Below are 17,368 nucleotides of genomic sequence, written 5' to 3' on the forward strand. Positions count from 1 at the left end.
ATGAGAGGCTTCTAGGAAAAGTAAAAAGTCATGGGATAGGTGGCGATGTCCTTTCGTGGATTGCAAACTGGCTAAAAGACAGGAAACAGAGAGTAGGATTAAATGGGCAATTTTCTCAGTGGAAGGGAGTGGACAGTGGAGTGCCTCAGGGATCTGTATTGGGACCCTTACTGTTCAATATATTTATAAATGATTTGGAAAGAAATACGACGAGTGAGATAATCAATTTGCAGATGACACAAAATTGTTCAGAGTAGTTAAATCACAAGCAGATTGTGATAAATTGCAGGAAGACCTCGTGAGACTGGAAAATTGGGCATCCAAATGGCAGATGAAATTTAATGTGGATAAGTGCAAGGTGATGCATATAGGGAAAAATAACCCGTGCTATAATTACACAATGTTGGGTTCCATATTAGGTGCTACAACCCAAGAAAGAGATCTAGGTGTCATAGTGGATAACACACTGAAATCGTCGGTGCAGTGTGCTGCGGCAGTCAAAAAAGCAAACAGAATGTTGGGAATTATTAGAAAAGGAATGGTGGATAAAACGGAAAATGTCATAATGCCTCTGTATCGCTCCATGGTGAGACCGCACCTTGAATACTGTGTACAATTCTGGTTGCCGCATCTCAAAAAAGATATAATTGCGATGGAGAAGGTACAGAGAAGGGCTACCAAAATGATAAGGGAATGGAACAACTCCCCTATGAGGAAAGGACTAAAGAGGTTAGGACTTTTCAGCTTGGAGAAGAGACGACTGAGGGGGGATATGATAGAGATGTTTTAAAATCATGAGAGGTCTAGAACGGGTAGATGTGAATCGGTTATTTACTCTTTCGGATAGTAGAAGGACTAGGGGACACTCCATGAAGTTAGCATGGGGCACATTTAAAACTAATCGGAGAAGTTCTTTTTTACTCAACGCACAATTAAACTCTGGAATTTGTTGCCAGAGGATGTGGTTAGTGCAGTTAGTGTAGCTGTGTTTAAAAAGGATTGGATAAGTTCTTGGAGGAGAAGTCCATTACCTGCTATTAAGTTCACTTAGAGAATAGCCACTGCCATTAGCAATGGTTACATGGAATGGACTTAGTTTTTGGGTACTTGCCAGGTTCTTACGGCCTGGATGGCCACTGTTGGAAACAGGATGCTGGGCTTGATAGACCCTTGGTCTGACCCAGTATGGCATTTTCTTATGTTCTTATGTTCTTATCCCCTCGGCCTATGGTGTCTGTGGAGGGGAATTGGACAGGGAGGCGAGGCAATGGTCAGTTCTTGTTCCTAATGGCAGAAGCTTCCCCGAGAGAGCAAGGTTGGGCCTATGGGCTCCAGTATAGTTAAATCCTCCTTCTCCTGGCTGGGATGTTTCCAGTCCTTTCTGCAGGGGTGCCCAGCGAAGGCAAAAAACCCTACTATGTAGGGATTGCGTGCTCGGGCCTCCCATTTGTCAATCATAAGAAAATGCCATACTGGGTCAGACCAAGGGTCCATCAAGCCCAGCATCCTGTTTCCAACAGTGGCCAATCCAGGCCATAAGAACCTGGCAAGTACCCAAAATCTAAGTCTATTCCATGTTACCATTGCTAATGGCAGTGGTCTAAGTGAGACGCCCGCAGGGAGGGTATCTCTCGTAAAGTTCAAGGGGATGTGGATCATGACACATCGGAAGATTCCAATGGGGAATTGGTTTTCTCATCTGATTGAGAGCCACATTTATTTATTTAAAACTTTTTTTTTTTTTTTAATACCGGCATTGGACTCTGCTCAGATTTTTATATGGCATTGGACTCTGCTCAGATTTTTTTCCTTTTTCACAGAGATGTCTTGCTGAGTTTGTTGGCTCAGGCCCTGAACATGCTCAATGTGGCCGGAGGACAATTTAAGTTTCTTATTCCTTTTCTACCTGTATCCAATTCAAGACTTATTTGGCCTTTAGTGGAATGCTGCGGAGGCAATTTTCCTATATTCCATCTATTTCATGGGTCCGGGGAAAAAAAGGAAGGAACATTTTGGCTAGTATTGGATTCAAAGAAGGTAACTGCAGCTCTCGAGGTTCCCTGTTTCCGCATGGAGACTCTGAAGTCGGTCATAGCAGCGGTATGCAAGGGAGCGTTCTTGGCATCTCTCCACTTTTGAGAGACATATATCTTACATAGCCATCAGGCTGGAGCACCAGAGATTCCTGAGGTTCATGGTCCTAGGGGAACATTTTCAGTTTCAAGTCCTTCTCTTAGGCTGGCGATGGCTCCAAATACCTTCACCAAGGTGATGGTGGTAGTGGCGGTGGCTGCATTGCAAAAGGAGAGTGTGTTGGTGCAAACGTGACTGGAAGACTTCTCATTCATGGGATATCTGAGGACCTCTGTCGACGATGCGCTTGGTCTCTAGGATGTGTGGTAACCTAACAAAGAGCCATTTATTCCTCTCAAATTCTGGAGTATTTGGGAGCTCAGTTCGATATACTGGTGGAGAGCATGTTTCTCATGGGGAGAAATTGCAGCGTTGCATCTGGATGTTATACGGTGAGGAACGTTTGTCCATCTTGAAATCTGAATCTAGTCCTTAGAGGATTGTGTGAGGCTCTGTTTGAACCACTAAAGAGAGGGCTATGTTTAAGGACTTGACTCTTAAAGGGATTTTCTTGGTGGCCATTTGTTCAGCCAGGAGAATTTCGGCTCTCCAGGTGCTGTCGTGTCGAGATACCTTCCTACAGATGTCTGATTTGTTGGGTGTCTTTATGCATGGTGCTTTCTTTTCTGCCTAAGGTAGTCTTGGAGTTCCAAAAGTTTTTCCAGATTTGGTTTCTTCTGTGCTCACGCAGTGGAGCTTAGACTCTTGGATGGGAGGTGTGTATTATTGAAGTATCTAAAGGTCAGATCACCTCTTTGTACTGTGGAGTGGTCCAAAGAAGGGAGATATGGCTTTTAAGGCTACAATTGCCTGGTGGCTGAAGGAAGTGATCGAGTCTACTTACATTTCTAAGGAGTGCCGGAGCTGGGGGTTTAGGGGCGCACTTGACATGTTCTCAGGAGACCTCCTGGGCTGAGTCACAACAGGTGTCTCCTCATGAAATTTACAGAGTGGCTACTGGGAAGTTTTGCATGCATTTGCTAGGCATTATTGCTTGGATGTTGGGGCTGCAGCTTCCGTGTGTTTTCGTGAGCATGTTCTATAAGTGGAACTCTCCGGGTCCCACCCAAGTTAGGGGAGCTTAGGTACATCCCAGGAATCTGGACTGATCTGAGTACCTACAGGGAAAGGAAAATTTGGTTCTTACCTGCTAGAAATCCAGAGAGCTGCCCATTACTGGTAGGGAGAGTCTGCCGCTCATATATAGTTTGGAATTGGAGGTTTTCAATGCTGATCGCTTGTGTTAAATTTGGGAAACGAGTTTTCCATTGTCTTTCTGGGCAACTTCACCTTTGTCCGGCTTGTTGGAGGGGAGGGTGTTTGCTTAGAAGTATATGGTGGTGGTGGTTTTAGCTTGGGTTACAGGTCAATATTTCCTTTCAATGCAGACGTGCACCCTTTGGTTCTAAGCTCGCTTCTTGGCCCACAGCACTGAAGTGACCATTGATCCAAAATAACATTTGCTGGCCTGCCATGTCCTGCTCAGGCTTCACCTTCTGCTCTCGAGTAGTATGCCTGATAACTTCAATGTGTTGCACCAATCCATCCAATCTCTGGGAAGTATTAAAATGCTCGGCTAACCTCCGGGACCTGTTGTGTTGTGCTTCCACTAGCTCTTTGCTTTTTTTTTTTCTGCAGCTAAGGATCATCTGTATTTATTTCACACTTTCTTAAAAATCTATTCCCATTTTAGCCTCCACCACCTGCTCCAAGAGGGCGTTCTGTGCATTTATCACCCTGTCCATGGAAAAAATATTTCCCCATTGAAGCAGGTTAATAAATGATGGTGTGAAACGATCTGATCATCTTACTTACATCTGTTTACAAGGATAATGGCATATAAGTTATGCATTGTTTTGGGTGGAATGTAAATGTGAGAAGCTGGAAGGAGGATGTGGCCATTAAAGGATCATTTTCAAAAGCATTTCTTGGACTTGAACCCATGTATCTTTGGGAGTGTTGCATAAGCCCCAGGCACTATCAATTTGTCTAGCAATCTGATTGGTTGATTTTTCTGGGGGTGGGGTGAGTGGGGACATTGTGGTTGGTTAGTTTTATGTTTTTAATTTGGTGATTTTGTACTCTCCTCCTCCTTTCTAGGGCCAATGGAGCACAAGAGTCTGGCACAGAGCTGAAAAAATGGGTCACAGAAGAGATGGGACTAGCGGCGCACAAGGTCCCCTCCGAAGCTGTGTTCAGGAAGTACGGGCTCATTCCTTCCCATCCTGATGGCTAAGGCTGACAAGACCCTAGGTCTTTTGCAATAGCCACCTGACCTTGTTGGGGTGGGCTACCCGAGGGATCACTGTGGCATTGTATTCAAACTAAAGGGTCTGTTTTATGTCCTCTCTCCAGGCTTTGTGTCGGCCAGTGTGGAGACATCTGGAAGTACGTCATACGGACACGTCACAGTCAGAGGTGAGGGATAAGCTCTGATAGGTCCTCATATTCTTCCTAAAATGCAGGGCAAGTTTCAAAAGCCATTTGGTAAGTACCGATGTAACCGGGTAATAAGTGCTATCTGAAAATTGCCCACCCTGACCAGGGTGGGCCAATTCCACAACACATGCATTTTTAACCGCATTAGGTGGTGGCGTTTCTGGGAATGCATTAAGTCAGGGAAGGTAGATCGCATTTTCAAATCTCTGTACCTCCAGAATGTGCAAATATCTGTGGCAGTTTTCAGAATGAAAGTCCACGTATATTTTTGGCTTTGAAAATTGGTGCAAAGACCGTGGGTGAAAAGTAGCCCCAGCCTTTGCAGGCAATAGGGGGGTGATCTGGGAAATCGCCCTCATTAAAGGAGCAGCAGTCCTCATGACTGTGGGTCTCCTATATGTTCTTTACTTTCTCTTTTGTACAGTGCTGTGTACACTCATGCTTTCTAAATCATCATCATTGTTCTGTGATTTAAACTGCTGCATGCACTCATGAGGACTTATAAATGGGAGTCATTTGTGATCGTGACACACTCAGGATTATCAGAGAGAGTGAGTACAGTGCTGTGTACTGCTGATGCTTTGCCGTTAACAGTGATGTTGCAAGTTAACTCTTCCTCAAAGTTTCAGCTTTCCTGTTTCTCAGGTCCTTTCCTTTTCCCCGTTCTCACAGATATTGATCTTCCTTCTAATTCTTCCTTTCTTTTTTTTCCCAGGAATGTGAAGAAGATTGAGGGGAACCTACTTTGGTATCCTTTTAATTTAAATACCTCCAGCCTACCCTGAGAAAGTCCTCTTTTTTTCCTAGCATGTAGCCAATGGATTGTGCTCCCCTGACAGCAGATGGAGACGGAGTAAGGCTGTAAAGCTGACGACACAGTACATATACCCCTGCCTCAGCCCTCCAGTATTCTGTCTTCAGCAGATGGTGGATGTTCCTCTCCCTATGGGATTGTAATTTTTGGAAGGAGAAATTCTACATTTTTAAATGGGAGCAATTGAGCCCCATCTCCTGCGATGATACCTAAAGGTCTCTCCCCCAGTTGAGAATTCCTGAGGCGATTTCCGAGATCCCTCAGAGGTGGGCCTTGGTCCGGTAGCTGGTTCCTAAGAACATAAGAAATTGCCATGCTGGGTCAGACCAAGGGTCCATCAAGCCCAGCATCCTGTTTCCAACAGAGGCCAAACCAGGCCACAAGAACCTGGCAATTACCCAAACACCAAGAAGATCCCATGCCACTGATGCAATTAATAGCAGTGGCTATTCCCTAAGCAAACTTGATTGATAGCCATTAATGGACTTCTCCAAGAACTTATCCAAACCTTTTTTGAACCCAGCTACACTAACTGCACTAACCACATCCTCTGGCAACAAATTCCAGAGTTTAATTGTGCGTTGAGTGTGTGAGAATTTTCTCCGATTAGTCTTAAATGTGCTACTTGCTAACTTCATGGAATGCCCCCTAGTCCTGGCATGGACTTTGCTGCTTAGGCAGCTGAAAGGCAGCGGGTGGAGGAAGCTGAGTGTGGCTGTGATGGCTAAAGCTCTCTTCCCCCACAGCTGGAGACTGTCTCTGTACTCAGCCGGTAAGTGGCGAGCTCAGGTAAGTTTAAAAAAAAAAAACGGAAGAAGATTTACTTTCTGATTCAGAGACGATTAGAGGGATTTTCGGTAAGGACACCCCCCCCCCCCCCCCCCCCCCCCCGGTCTCCATGCTTGAGCACCGTTCCTACTCCCGTTGGGGTAAGGGGAATTGGGTTTCAGAGCGGGTTGAGCAGCCCCCAGTGAGCTAGGCCCTGCTGTAGGCTTTGATCGGCTCACCGCATGGTAGGCCATGGTGGTGCCATCTTGGCATGTGTTTCTGCGTGTGCCGTATTGCCTTCCATAGGACGTCAGTGCGCCGGCTCTGCACACGTGATGTGCGCACAACTTCAAAAACACATGATACAGGAAGAAACTGTGTGCGCGGAATGTATGTGCGCCTTGCCGCACCTAGATACTCTAAATTTGTGCGCATAAATTTTTAAGTGCGAGCCGATTGGCAGCAGGAGCTATACGCTCAATGACGCTGGCAGCCAAGAAATCCAAGCGCCTTGCTCTCTGCATTGCTTGTTATATTAGGGCTTCCAGCCTGACTGGATTCCAACTTATGTCAGCACTGTCAGGAAGCCCAAGGGGGAGTTGGCCACCTCAGACTTATGATGACGGGTTGGTCACAGCCTTAACTGGCAGTACGCCGAATCTGAGTACACCCCTTGACTAGGTCATCCGAGGGAGAGGAAATTCAGCTGGACCCACCTCAGTACTTCCTGGACTAGGCATGGACCCGGCTGCCTTTTCTTGGGTGGAGTTTTTCCAGGGGCTACTAGTCTTCGTACAGGCGCAGTCTGCTGCCTCACTTGCCCCTGTCCAGGTGGAACCTCAGCTGGTGACCCCCTCCCTCTCCCATTCTTACTGGCAGACCCCAAGGCATGCCTCGCCTTACCAAGGGTATCCCGGTAGGGACCTGGATGGCACGGATGAAGAGGAGGACCAGATTCCTTGGAAGATGGGGAAAGCCGCCCCCCCCCCCCCCCCCCCGGATTGGAACCATAACGGACCATGTTATGATTCTTTCACAGACTAATTGCCGGCCCTGGTTTCCCAGACCCTGAAGACGCTCTTGAGTTCCTGGGACGGGTTCTATGACTGAACCAAAGAAGAATCCTATTCTGATTTCCCCGCGGAAGGCTTCTTGCTACTTTCCATGATGGATGCCATCCAGGAGTTCATTGATCTGGAATGGGATGCCCCAGAAGCAAGTTTTAAAGGGGGCCAAGTGTTGGCAGATCTATACTCTCTGGACCCGATGGTAAGAGGACATTTGCATTTCCCTAAATTGGATGCACTTGTCTGTGCTGTCTCTAAGCGAACAACTATCCCAATGGAGGGAGGATTGGCATTAAAGGATGCGAATGATTGAGTCTATCCTTAAGCCTTTGGCACAGTAGCAATGACCTTACAGTTTGCTTCTTGTTGCGCTCTGGTGGCTCGGTCGGGTCTACTTCTCTCTCAGAAGGTGGATGACTCGGGAGAATTCCAGAGCGGTTATGGAACCCGCTGCTGCCTTTTTTAGAAGAGATGGGATCTGATTCAGTCCATTTAGCCTCAGTGGTGGTGGCCAGATGATAGCTATGGCTGCGGAATTGGTCAGCTGATGCAGCCTCCAAAGCTAATCTTACAAGATGCCCTTTAAAGGATCATTCCTATTTGGGAACGAGCTGGAAAAGCTGGCCAGTAAATGGAGCGAATCTCCAGTTCCCTGGTTACCAGAAGATAAGAGGAAGCAGTTACAGCGCCCCTCACCTATGAGAGGTGTTAGGGGTTCACAGCATTTTCGTCCCTACAGAAATTTGACATTTCGGAGGTTTCGACCCCTTGAGAAGTCTCAGTCCTTTCGTATCCGGTAGACCAAGAGGGGCAGGTTCGGGTTCAGGCTCATCCCGAACCTCCCCAATGAAATTTTACCAACTTACCTTCGGGTCGAGGATATAGTCATCTGTCTCTCTTTTACCAATGGTGGGTCTCGATCACTTTGGACAAATGGGTAGTGGAAGTCATGCGAGAAGGATATGCACTGGAATTCCACAGCACTCCTCGGGATGTTTCATGATTTCTCCTTGCTACTCACTGCACAAGAAAGAGGCAGTGGAGATTACGCTTCTAAGGCTCCTCAGGATGAGGGCGGTGATCCAGTACCTACACTCCAGGAAAATACGGGGGGGGGGGCGTGTTCCATTTATTTTGTCGTACCCAAGAAGGAAGGTTCCTTTAAGAGTGTCAACCATCACCTGCGAATGACTCCTTTTCGTATGGAGACATTATTCTCTGTGATAGTGGCCATATAATCGGGAGAGTTCCTAACCTTCCTGGACCTATCAGTTCCGGGCACTGCCCTTTGGCCTAGTCACTGCCCCCAGAACATTTTCCAAGATTATGGTGGTCGTAGTGGCAGCATCCGGGTGACCAACAGGGTGACCTCCTTGGTTCAGGAACTCGGTTGGGTCATAAACCTGGACAAAAGCAGTCTCAAGCCCTCCCAATCCTTGGAACATAAAAAAATGCCATACTGGGTCAGACCAAGAGTCCATCAAGCCCAGCATCCTGTTTCCAACAGTGGCCAATCCAGGCCATAAGAACCTGGCAAGTACCCAAAAACTAAGTCTATTCCATGTTACCATTGCTAATGGCAGTGGCTATTCTCTAAGTGAACTTAATAGCAGGTAATGGACTTCTCCTCCAAGAGGAGGAGAAGTCTGGGATTCCGGTTTGACAACAAGCAGGGCAAGGTCTTCCTTCCAACCACGCGGATAAGTTGATGAGCACAATACCTGCAAAGGTGTGGAGCTATCTCCAGGTTCTTGGTTTGATGGCGTCAACCCTGGAGGTAGTGCTACAGGCGAGGGCACTCATGACCACTTCAATGCTCACTCACTTTGGAACCCGCAATCTCAAGACTATTCGATTCGCCTCCACCTACCAATGAATGGATATATGCTCTCTACTCCAGTGATAGCTGTAGGAAGCTCATCTGGGCAGAGGGGTGGTCCTGTCCTCCTCGAACTGGCTGGTTCTCACGACAAATGTGAGTCTCTGGGGATGGGGAGCTCACTATCAGGAGGTGATGGCCCAAGGATGTTGGACGGAAGAGGGCCTCTGGAATATCAATCGCCTGGAAGCCCGGGCAGTCAGATTGGTGTGTTTACAGTTCAGCCACAGACTCCAGGGTCAAGCGGTCTGCATGATGTCTGACAATGCAACAACAGTAGCTTATATCAACCGCCAGGGGAGGAAACGAGCCAGCAGGTGTCACAGCAGATAGATCTCCTTATGGAGTGGGCAGAAATACATACATAAGGAGATCTGTCTCCCACTTTGCAGGAAGAGACAACGTCAGAGAAGACTTTCTAAGCAGGGAGAGACTGGATCCAGGAGAGTGGGAACTGTTGACCAAAGTATTTCAACTGATAGATCTCTGGGGCCCCCATCAATCGACCTGCTGGCTGCATCTCACAATGCGAAGGTTCCTCGATTCTTCAGTTGCAGAAGACATCCATTGTTCCTGGGAATCAACGCTCTCATCTAGATCTGGCTGGAAGACGAGTTGCTATATGCCTTCCCTCCGTGGCCCCTACTAGGCAGGGTCATTCGCAGAATCAAACACCACAGGGGACTAATCCTACTAGTAGCTCCAGATTGGCCCAGGCATCCGTGGTATGCAAACATGCGGAGGCTTCTCCCTCTGCACAGGAACTTATTGCAGCAGGGATTGATCCTTCACGAGGAGCCGACTCTATTCTGTCTTACAGACTGGCCCTTGAGAGGGCTTGCCTTTATGAAGCGGGAATATTCTGCAGTGGTAATTGTCACTTTGCTCCGTGCTCGGAAGTTATCAATGTCCCTAGCATATGTGTGGGTCTGGAGAGTATTTGAGGCCTGGTGCAAAAAGGTGCGGTGACCTCCCTCAGATGGTCAAAATCCCACTTGTTCTATAATTTTTGCAGACGGCTTGAATAAAGGTTTGGCCCTTAACTTCTTGAAGGTGCAGGTAGCGGCGCTCTCCTGTTTCAGGGATGAGGTGAATGGGACCTCATTGTCGACTCATCCTGACGTGAACCATTTTCTGAAGGGAGTGAAGCACCTTCGGTCTCCCTTACGGTTGCCGGTTCCATTGTGGAATCTTAATTTAGAACTGGAATTTTTGGCAGTTCCTTCCTTTCGACCACTGCACAGTCTTTCTTTGTGTTTATTGACTTTGAAAATGGTGTTCTTGGTGGCTATATGCTTGGCACGTCACATCTCTAAACTGCAGATATTATTGTACCAGGGTGTTACAGCTACCTACGGTTCCATCCTTCTTGCTCAAGGTAATACTGGAGTTTCATTTGAATCAGTCCACTTTGTTGCCATCCCTAGATTGACTCAAGGACATGGAGGAATATCATCTCCTCCGTCATTTGGATGTCGAGACTCCTAGTGCGGTATCTGGAAGTCTCAGAACTGGTCCGAAAGATGGACTGCCTATCTGCTGAGTGGCGACATGGTTCTCCTTGCACACCTCCAGGTTTTATCGCCTGGACGTACAGGTCCAAGAGGATGCATCCTTTGCATGGGCAGTGTTACCTGGACCGTGGGCAGCCTCCTGCCGTAATAGGGAGAATCTTTTAGACATCCATTTGGTCCTGAGTCCATCTGGCTACACGTTGGGAAATGGAGACATGACTTACCTGAATTTCGTTTTCCTTAGTGTAGACAGATGGACTCAGCGTCCCGCCCTTGGCTGCTCAAGGACTCTGTCATTGGTGCGTCCGTGGTGTCTGCCTCAAACCCAAAGGATTACGGGTAAGTGTTCATCCAGTCCCTAGATTAGAGTATTTGTATTCTTACTGGAGTTCAGTGTTTATGGTTGGTTGAGTACAGTTATGGTGTTATATTTTTAATCAAGTCCTTTTACTAATGTCCACAGTGGCTTTTGAAGAGGGCTGAGGACATAGCAGGGATATATGTACTGTAAGCTTTATAGCCTTATTCCATCTCCATCTGCTGGCAGGGAAGCATGACCCATTGGTACCATCTATCTACACTAAGGAAAGAGAAATTATCAGGTAATTAATGTCCCAGCATGTACCCTGTCCAAGCCCTGCTGTACACACTCATTTTTGCTTTGTAATGGAGGTGCAGGGATGGGAGGGAGAATGTGACAGTGTGCTTGTGCTATGCAGAGTACTTTTTCCTTTACATCGATAACTCTCCAGGTATCAGCACCTGCATCAGACTGAAGTAAGGCATTTCCCTAGCAGGTGCAGTAATCTTGGACTGTAGAGGTGACTTTCACCCAGATTAGATTGTGTAGCACTTTCCTGATTTTGGACATGTACATGCTGCCACCTCTCCAGTAGATGGCTTGGTAGTGCTCTCCTAGCTCGTTTGGTACATTGAACTTTGTGGAAGGAAAGGTGAATAATATTACCCATTCCCTGTATGTACCCGGATCAGTCCAGACTCCTGAGGTTTGCCTCCCCTCCAGCAGATGGAGACAGAAGTTTAACGGACTCCGTCCTATACCCCTGAGGTACCACCTAGAGTCTGTCAGTATTTCTCTGTCTCCAGCAGATGGTGGGAGGTGCAAAACCTTTAGTCTGGGTTTAGTGTTAGGTGTTAGTTTTCTGTATTCGTTCCTTACAACTTAAAAAAAAAAAAAAAAGTAGGATTTATACACAACTATTTTTTAAGCCTCCCAGGGGGTTGCTAGGTCCTGGTTGGGAGCCCTGTAACTGCCAGCGGTCAAGGGTGATACCGGGAGGTAATTATTTGAAATTTTAGACCGGCCTAGTGTCCTCTTTAGCCCTTCCCTACTTCCTGATGCTGTTTTCGCCATCCGGTCGCGGTCCTACAAGTTCCCGGGTGCTTTTTTTGGCCATCTGAATTTTCGGGTCTCGATTTCAAATTTAGCCCGGGGATCATGCCGCGTGGTGCGGCCTGCTCTGCCTGCCGCAGCACGCGCGCGGCTGTCTCGGGCAGGAGTTTGCTCAGATTGTTTGTCGGGAGGGGAAGGCACATCGGAGAAGGCGGTTCCAGCTAAATTGAGCGGCAGCAGCAGCTTGAAGGCGCGCAGGTACCCTGGGAGGCCAGATTTACTGCGTCAGCCCCCGAATCCATTTCTCCTCATGCAGGGACGGAGGCCCTGTGAGAACCTTCAGAGAGGAGAAGGCTACGCTGGGGGAAGGGAGTTCCCCACCACTTCTTTCGCTGCATCCTGCTGTCCCTGGGGGGGGGGGGGGGCGCTTTGCAGGCAGATCAGGATTATTCCTCCAGGGATGAACAGGAGAAGGGCTCGGATGAGTCGTCTTCCTCGTTCTCCTCTGAATTTGTTTTATTAATGCATAAAGCATTTAAAGTGCGGAAAGCGGCAAAAGGATAGGGTACTAAGGTACCTCGTGAGGTCCCAGTGTTAGTGGAGGCTGGGAGAGGACCCTCTTCACTCCGAAAGCATGTCAAGGGCACCCGGCAGCCTAGATACCCCCAAGGCCAAATGCCCTCTTCGTTCTCCTTCTTGTCCGGGGGACAGTTGGACTTCAGACAGTTCTGATGCGGGGGGAAGTCTCCGCCACAAGGACCTGATCAGGGACCGGATGCTGATCAGGATCTTCTGCTCCACCCGGCCAAGAAAGTGGGATGCGCCCACGGTAGATTTTGCTCAGCCAATTCACGACCGATACTTGGTTTCCCCATGCAGTTACCACCAAAAGCGCCGGCAGTCCAAGACACTCTACGGCGTTTACAAGACCTAGGAGCCATAGTGCTGGTACCCGCAGGAGAACTCAGACAAGGGCACTACTCCATCTACTTCGTGGTGCCCAAGAAGGAGGGCACCTTCCGTCCCATCCTCGACTTAAAAAGGGACGATCGAACTCTAAAGGTACCTTGTTTTCGAATGGAAACTCTCCACTCGGTGATAGCGTCGGTACACAAAGGGGAATTCCTGGTGTCTCTGGACCTGACAGAAGCTTACTTGCACATTCCTATCCACCCGGATCATCATAAATATCTGTGGTTCGCGATACTCTGGCATCATTTTCAATTTTGCACCCTGCTGTTCAGTCTGGCGACAGCACCCAGAGTGTTCACCAAGGTGATGGTAGTTGTAGCGGCGGCACTGCGAAAGGAGGGGATTCTGGTACACCCCTACCTGGACGATTGGCTGATTCGAGAGAAGTGGGAATGCCTTTGCAGGGCTGCGGTTCAGAGGGTACTACAGATGTTGAGCTCATTAGGTTGCGTAGTCAACCCCCACAAGAGTCACCTGCTTCCCTCCCAGTCCTTGGAGTTTCTGGGTGCTTGGTTCGACATGATCTTGGGAAAGGTTTTCTTACTGAGGAGAGTGTCCAAACTTCTCACTCAGGAGGAGTCCTTGAAATCCATTTCTCGTCCCAGAGTCTGGGATTATTTGCAGGTCCTGGGGTCGATGGCTTCTACTCTCGAACTGGTGCCAATGGCATTTGCACATATGCGTCCTCTTCAGTCAGCCTTGCTCTCCTGGTGGAATTCGCTCACAGCAGTTTTATCTTCTACCACTGACTGATTGCTTCGGTGTTTACTGAAGAGGAAAAATCATTTAATCTTTCCGCGATGGCCTTATCTTCTCTAAGTGCCCCTTTAACCCCTCGATCATCTAACGGTCCAACTGACTCCCTCACAGGCTTTCTGCTTCGGATATATTTAAAAAAGTTTTTACTGTGAGTTTTTGCCTCTACAGCCAACTTCTTTTCAAATTCTCTCTTAGCTTGTCTTATCAATGTCTTACATTTAACTTGCCAACACTTATACATTATCCTATTTTCTTCTGTTGGATCCTTCTTCCAATTTTTGAATGAAGATCTTTTGGCCAAAATAGCTTCTTTCACCTCCCCTTTTAACCATGCTGGTAATCGTTTTGCCTTCTTTCCACCTTTTTTAATGTGTGGAATAAATCTGGGCTGTGCTTCTAGGATAGTATTTTTTAACAATGACCACGCCTCTTGGACATTTTTTACCTTTGTAGCTGCTCCTTGCAGTTTTTTTCTAACAATTTTTTCTCATTTTATCAGAGTTTCCCTTTTGAAAGTTTAGCATGAGAGCCATGGATTTGCTTACTGTCTCCCTTCCAGTCATTAATTCAAATTTGATCGTGTTATTTATTTATTTATTTATCGGGTTTTATATACAATCATTCAAATTCATCATCATCCCTCTCTGCCATCTCCTTTCCGACCTTAAACTCAAATTCTATCTCTATGCTGATGATGTACAGATCATCATTCCCATTCACAACTCTATATCTGACGCCCTGGAGCACTGGGAAAAGTGCCTTACAGCCATCAACGCACTCCTCTCCAACCTACAGCTTGCACTCAACACGAACAAAACGGAACTCCTCTACATCTCCTCACATCCCCCCGACCTCCCACCTAACGACCCTAAACTTAACCTCCTCACAGCCCAACCGTCCATTAGGGACCTCGGAGTCCTTCTTGATCCTAATCTTAGCATGAAACCTCACATCAATTCCATCCTTAAAGCGGGCTTCTTCAAGCTCAATGTACTAAAGAAACTCAGACCCCTGCTCTACACCCATGACCTCCGTACAGTGATTCAAGCCACTCTCACCTCCAAACTAGATTACTGTAATGCTCTCCTATTAGGGCTCCCATTGTCCTCAATAAAACCCCTTCAACTACTACAAAATGCTACTGCAAGACTCATTACTAACGCACGCAAACACGACCATATTACCCCCATCCTTAAGGACTTACATTGGCTCCCCATCCTGTCCCGTATACATTACAAAACATTGACCATAATACACAAGTCCATCCACACCCACAACTCCAACTGGCTCGACCTACCTTTCACTGCCCCCCTGTCCACCCGAGCCACCAGATCTACCAACAAAGGCACCCTACATGTCCAATCCCTGAAAATGGCTCATCTCTCCACTACCCGCGACCGTGCTATCTCTATTGCCGGTCCGGCTCTTTGGAACTCCCTACCTGACCACATGCGCATTGAACCCTGTGCAACCAAATTCAAAAAGAAATTAAAAACACTCCTGTTCAACCATGCCTACCCAGAATAACCCTTCTCCATCTCCCCTCACAATTCCCCCTTCAGGGGTCTGCCCTCTCCTTATATTAAGGAGACTATCATTGTAAATTATAAACTGTATTCTCTGGTTATGACTTTCTTGTTTTTTAACTATCTTTCCTACTGCCTATTTATTTTATCCCCTGCCCAGTTACTGTCTCCCTGTTGAAATGTATTTTCCAAACTTTCAGTTATTATGTGAACCGGTATGATGTACCCACTAATGCCGGTATATAAAAGTTTCTAAATAAATAAATAAATCATCATAAATCCATCATAACTGTTTACAAATATGAAGGTTACAATTTTAAGGGATAAACAGAGTTTCAAAAAAGGTTCAAACTGTTGTTAAACATAGGGAATCAAATGTTAGTTATTTACTGTTCTGTTATGATCACTATTGCCATGATGATGTACCTAGATATAATTAAGCAATTACTAAACCAAATGGAACTAGTAATTAACATTGAAAAAAATGAATTTATACACCTAGAATGTAAAAGCTCTGAGAGAATTCAAAACCCCATCAAACTTAAAAACGACAAGTGTTACTAACCGAGACAGCTCGAAACCTAGGAGTAATAATTGACACTGAACTCTGCCTTAAGCAACACATATCACAAAAAGTTAGAGAAGGCTACGCCAAACTTATGGTCCTCAGGAGGCTTAAACCCCTATTAACCCAAGCACATTTCCGAACAGTTCTACAAGCACTTATATTCACCAGGACTACTGTAACACACTTTTTCTGGGACTACCATATTCAACAATAAGACCTCTACAAATCTTACAAAACTCGGCTGCCAGAATACTGACTGGTAACAGCAAAAGAGACCACATCACCCAAACACTTGCCGAATTGCACTGGTTACCGATAGAACAAAGAGTGCAATATAAAACACTATGCACCATTCACAAATTGATCAACGAAGAAAAAGCAGACTGGTTAAACACAGCGCTACGCTTACACGTCCCACAGAGAAATCTTAGATCAGCCAATAGAGCTCTTCTAACCATCCCCTCGGTCAAGTCAGCAAAACTGACCCAAGTTAGAGAGCGAGCCCTTTCCTTAGCCGGACCAGCAGTATGGAACACAATGCCACTCGAAACAAGTTTAGCGAGATTTAAAACTCTTTAAAAACATGGCTTTTCAAAAAAGCATTTTACAATGAGAATGGGGAATATGAAGTGCAAATGAACATCTACACACAGCTAAAGTCACCTAGTAGAAGTCCCAGGCTTCCAATTTATTAATTTTACTCATTATAGAATAATTTAAGAAGATATGCAGTATAAGTGCAATTCTTGTATGGTTTTTCCTATTAATCAGATAAAAGGACAAGATCCAGATCACACATCATATACCTTATATTATGAAAACTTGTTACCAATAAATGTTTTGGCACTTTGTTAGAATTTAACCAAATGTAAATTTATGTGCCTCTCTAAACCGTTGTGATGGTGCATTACTAAACGACGGTATAGAAAAGATTTTAAATAAGTGGCCCCACCACCGTTACCTCTTTCATCAAATCCTGTGCTCCAATGAAAATTAGATCTAAAATTGCTCCCTCTTGTCTGTTCCTGAACTCAATTGCTCCATAAAAATGTCATTTATTCCATCCAGGAACTTTATCTCTCTAGCATGTACCGATGATACATTTACCCACTCAATACTGGGGTAATTGAAGTCTCCCATTATTACTGCACTACCAATTTGGTTAGCTTCCCTAATTTCTCTTAGCATTTCACTGTCCGTCTCACCATCTTGACCAGGTGGACGGTAGTATACTCCTATCACTATAGTCTTCCCCGACACACAAGGGATTTCTACCCATAAAGATTAAATTGTGCATTTAGTCTCATGCAGGATGTTTATTCTGTTGGACTCTATGCCATCCCGGACATAAAGTGCCACATCGCCTCCCGGGGAGGAGTGCAGTCACTCAGTGTAGTGGGTGATGAACAGATTGCGATCGCCGTGTTGGGTAATAAACCTGACAAAGAGCCATCTGGTTCCAACCCAGTCGTTGGAATATTTGGAGGCTCTATTCAATGCTCAGAGAGGCAGGGTGTTCCTGACCTCAGAGTGTCTAAGTTGCAGAGACAAGTGACGCGCCTGTTACATCTGCCA

General features: G+C 46.4%; 1 protein-coding gene across 2 annotated transcripts in view; it reads left to right on the forward strand.

The window, feature by feature from the left end:
- Positions 1 to 4,270: 4,270 nt before the first annotated feature.
- Positions 4,271 to 17,368, forward strand: part of LOC115082140 (HAUS augmin-like complex subunit 5) — a 95,676-nt gene continuing 82,578 nt past the window's right edge. For both annotated transcript variants that reach the window (XM_029586398.1, XM_029586399.1), the window contains exons 1-4: positions 4,271 to 4,335; positions 4,489 to 4,551; positions 5,288 to 5,320; positions 11,367 to 11,391. In XM_029586398.1, the coding sequence (XP_029442258.1) occupies positions 4,289 to 4,335; positions 4,489 to 4,551; positions 5,288 to 5,320; positions 11,367 to 11,391 (168 nt within the window). In that variant the 5' untranslated portion in view covers positions 4,271 to 4,288. The remainder of the gene's footprint in view (positions 4,336 to 4,488; positions 4,552 to 5,287; positions 5,321 to 11,366; positions 11,392 to 17,368) is intronic.

The sequence above is a fragment of the Rhinatrema bivittatum genome, unplaced genomic scaffold (assembly GCF_901001135.1).
Source record: "Rhinatrema bivittatum unplaced genomic scaffold, aRhiBiv1.1, whole genome shotgun sequence".
Taxonomy (NCBI): domain Eukaryota; kingdom Metazoa; phylum Chordata; class Amphibia; order Gymnophiona; family Rhinatrematidae; genus Rhinatrema; species Rhinatrema bivittatum.